Source organism: Mytilus trossulus, chromosome 7 (genome assembly GCF_036588685.1).
Source record: "Mytilus trossulus isolate FHL-02 chromosome 7, PNRI_Mtr1.1.1.hap1, whole genome shotgun sequence".
Classification (NCBI taxonomy): domain Eukaryota; kingdom Metazoa; phylum Mollusca; class Bivalvia; order Mytilida; family Mytilidae; genus Mytilus; species Mytilus trossulus.
The window spans coordinates 34,822,436-34,826,906 of record NC_086379.1 but is presented as its reverse complement, the minus strand read 5'-3'; the positions used below and the strand labels follow the sequence as shown (position 1 = coordinate 34,826,906).

Below are 4,471 nucleotides of genomic sequence, written 5' to 3'. Positions count from 1 at the left end.
TTATGTGATGCCTTTATTTTTCACCGGATTTTTTTTACATTCTGAACATTGTCTTGAAAAGTATGTACATATAACAAAAGTGTCTGCAGCTTTCAATTGCTTGTCAGTATAGTACAGTGTGAAAAAATAGTGATGGAAATTGTTCAAATTCTATACTTGTTATATATTCGAATACAAATATAACTTGCTATATTTGAAAACAAATATAACTTGTTGTTATATGTGAATACAAATATAACTTTTAGACAGCAACCAAATGACAAAAGTGAATACGGGATAGCGAGAGGACACATTCTTGTCAGTTAAAGTTGGCACTGTTTGGAACCTGAGACTACTATGATATGTTACATGAATCTACAACATAACGCGCTATAAAAAGTCAACAATATAAAAAATGTATTTTTTAAAATCAAATTCATGTAATTTCGAAATGGCTCACTGCTACTGAACGTATCGTCCCCGAGGGTATCACCAAACTAGTACTTAGCACTTCAGTGTTGAAATGAATATCAATTATATGGTCATTTTCATAAATTAATTGTCTGCAAAAGTATGAAATATTCGACATACTAAGAATGTTCTTATCCTTGTTTGGTACAACGTTTTGGGATTTTGGGTCCTCAATGCTTTTCAATTTTATACTTGTGTGAACTGCTTACTATTTTGATCTGAGCGTCACTGATGAGTCTTATGTAAATGAAACGCCGCCGGTCTCTCGTATCTAATCATATGCCTTATAACTCTGATAACAACTTTAACACAAAAACTAAAATTAAACATAAAAGATTATGAACAAAAACGGTGTAAAGAACAATGAAGAAAGGCTTATTCACATATAAGACTATAAATCTGACAATCGATGATAAACCAGAAAGAACGGTAAGCTAGTAATACTAGTTTTAAAAACTTTAAACCGAACATGAAAGTTTGAATGCAATACACATTTAACAGCTGTGAGAATTTTTCTAAGTAGAACTGTTGTGCACATCCGTTCATGGCGCATACCATGAGCAGGATTTTAATTTCTACTGTCAATCAACCCTATCCACTGCCATTAAAAATGGGTTTTATTTTAATTAATTTGTTGCGTTTTGAATCGCACTACGACGCATAGTTACAATGTACTGTCGCATTCTATCATTCTGTCAGCTCAATTAGGTGCAACTTAAGTGCACATCACTCATGATAATGATTTCCTGATCATATGCTTACTATCATTGATTTACATGGTACGGATGAATTGAATCAAGCGTATTTATTTCATGCATTGTGTTTGAAATTTAGCTAAAAAGCAAAACAATGAAATGTTTCCGTTATGAAAGTTATGACAAATAATTTATATTTTAAAGTGCATAAGTTAATTCATTTTAGATTTTTATTCATTTATGATGTTTATTATGAAGTAAATACCATTTGGTTCTATGTTCCCGAAATAGTGAGTACTATGTAAATAATGGAATCGACATTAACTACCTCATTATCATTATATTATCAAACGGGGATAAAATTAAATTTCAAACACTCAATATTGACACGCCTTAGTCAGAAAATGTTAACGTCAAAGAGAAAAATAATGAACGTTTCACTCTTGTTACTTTTTTTATAATCAGTAAGTACTGAGTCTGATAAAAAGTGATCAGTTCAGTGAAAGTCATTACATTCATAGTATCAAACCATAAATATGCATTTGCGCTTCTGACGCAATACATTATTAAACGTGTTGTTTTACATTTTTTACTATGTTTCAGATTGTATTTGAAAAAGTATGGAGATCATGTTCCGAAGACTTTTGCTTTGTCTATGCATACCACTGATTTCTGCGGTATTAAAATCAAATAAAGGGAACTGTCCAAAGATATGTAAATGTGGATGTGATAAACAAAACCCTCAACACAATTTTATTTCAACATGTAATGGCAAATTGAATACTACAAAGCTGAATTTTATTCCAAAATTTCCTCCCAGAACAGTGGAGGTTATTTTTATAAACAATCACTTACCACATGTGTCAAGAAATACATTTAGCAATCTAACACATTTAACACTTTTAAATTTAGATTTGCAAGGTAACTCAATCAGTGTTATTCAAAACGATTCTTTTACTAGTTTTATTTTCCTGGAAAAACTAGATCTCTCGATGAACAACATAACAGAAAAAGTTGCAATGGACTGTTTTAAAAATTTACCTAAAAGTATACAGCGTTTGAGATTAAACCATCTTCTCTGGCATCCAGTCGAAGGATTATTTGATGGATTAAATAATAGTAATATGATCAGGATAGAGTTAAGTCATAGCTACTTAACACCATTTGAAGGACGATGGTTTTCAGGTCTTAGACAACTGAAGTCGCTGGACATTTCATGGAATTCAATTAAAGATTCGGATTTAAACTTGACTGGACTCCCTAACATACAAGATATAAATTTGGCTGGCAACTGGTTTAATATAATTCCAAATTTTTGTCAGTTTGGCTTAAACAATATTGCAAATTTACATCTCTGTGACACAAAGCTATATACCATTAACCATTTGAGAAACTATTCTTCGTGTCTGCAAAATCTTAAGAAGTTATATTTGAGTGGACTTTCAATAAGGATTATTCCAACAAACATATTTTCTAATCTCAAATCTTTAACGGAACTAACAATGAAGCAGATGTCTACACAATTTAAAAAAATTCACAAATACGCCTTCAACAGTTCTTCTTTAGAAAGTTTAACGTTCTGGCGAGCAGACGGCTTTCTGTTTACCTCGAAATCGGCACAACAAGGACTGTTTCATCCTGATTCATTGTTTAGCTTCAGTAAAAATATAAAAGAACTTGATCTATCTAATAATAAAATAGATTTGATATCAAACAAAATAAGATTAATGTTCAAACCTCTCAAAAAACTTAAGAAATTATGGTTGGAATCAATATCTCTATCATACATGCCGAAATACTTTTTGCCGTTATTTCCATTACTGAAATTTATAACATTCGAGAACAATAAAATTCAAACTTGGAATTATGGCAATTCCGTGTTTAGTGGTGTTCGAAACTTGAAGACAGTTAATTTAAGGAGCAATAAGATCGGTATGATTTATGATACATCTTTTCCTATGGGTCTTTTGAATAACCTGACCTCAATAAACCTCATGTTTAATCGGTTTAGCTGCACATGTGACCTTCAGTGGTTTAGGAATTGGATGAAGCATACTCGTGTGAGTATTACTGGGAATAATACTTACAGATGTGAAACTGGCAAAACAAAGGTAGTTGATTATAATCCAGGTTTTATAGAATGTCATATTTTGTCAATTTCCCTAACAATCGGATTTGGCGTCGCTTTTGTTTTGATCGTAACTATAACCGGTTATATCTGTCGATGGCGTTTCCGGTTCCAGTTGTACAAACTTCGTTCACTCCGTAAACAGTACAAAGAACTTATCAACAAAGAGGACTTCATATATTCTGCGTACGTAGTTTATTGCTACGAAGATTTCACATGGGTAAAAAGAAGCCTAATTCACGAAATAGAAGAGAAGCAAGGTTATAAGCTGTGTATTCCACACAGGGACTTTGAATTGGGAAAAGTATTTGCAGATAACATTGTAGAACACATGCATCTGAGTGAAACAGTTATTCTTGTTCTGTCGAATAATTTTGCCAAAAATGAGTGGTGCTTATTTCAGCTTGCTGTTGCTAAAAACAAATTGACTAAACTTGGGAAATTATCCATATTTTTAGTGTTACTTGAAGAAATCGAATTTAAGAACATGAATTCAGCATTATATCATCTTTTGAAAATGTCGAGCTATGCAGCATGGGACAATGATGACAATGCGCAGAAACTTTTCTGGGATCAAATAAGAGATTACCTTAGTTGAACAGTTGAGGCGTTTATCAAATGCAGGATTTTGAAGCAAGATTTTTTGTTTCAAGATAGAATAAAATAGTTAATGAAAAAATAATACTTATAATAAAAATGTTGTTTCATAATCCTAAAGTACTGTTTGAAATCAATTGTAAATAAATATGCAAATACAATTTTGAAATACACAAGTTTTAATGTTTAGAATGTATTGCTAATGAAATTAAAAAAAAATATATATTCATTTTCTTATTGAAAGTTTAAAAATGCTGAGATACATTTAAATATATATAGAACCAGCTACATGGAAATGCAAGCAGAACAAGGATATTCAGGACACTTATATATTTAAAAAAAAGTCAAATCACAAAAATACTGAACTCCGAGGAAAACTCAAATCGGAAAGTCCCTAATCAAATGGCAAAATCAAAAGATAAAACACATCAAACGAACTGTCATCTTCCTTACTTGGTAATGGCATTTTCTTAGGTAGAACATGGTGGATATAGTACGTAACCTCTCTCTTGTATGACAGTTGCATCAAATTTACTTATATCGACAACGGTACGTAAAGAAAACAGTTATAATGGGTACAATTGTCAAAATAGAGGTACAA

The 4,471-nt window shown here is 31.5% G+C and overlaps 1 protein-coding gene across 1 annotated transcript; it reads left to right on the top strand.

Moving 5' to 3' along the window:
* Window positions 1-1,381: 1,381 nt before the first annotated feature.
* Window positions 1,382-4,020, top strand: LOC134724989 (toll-like receptor 13). The gene is made up of 2 exons (XM_063588428.1): window positions 1,382-1,435; window positions 1,749-4,020. Exon 2 carries the CDS (start codon window positions 1,766-1,768, stop codon window positions 3,869-3,871), a length of 2,106 nt encoding a protein of 701 aa, XP_063444498.1. The 5' UTR covers window positions 1,382-1,435; window positions 1,749-1,765; the 3' UTR covers window positions 3,872-4,020.
* Window positions 4,021-4,471: the final 451 nt, after the last annotated feature.

Bases quoted from the DNA above. Each gene is read 5' to 3' on its own strand.
- LOC134724989 (XM_063588428.1), top strand. From the start codon at position 1,766: ATGGAGATCATGTTCCGAAGACTTTTGCTTTGTCTATGCATACCACTG.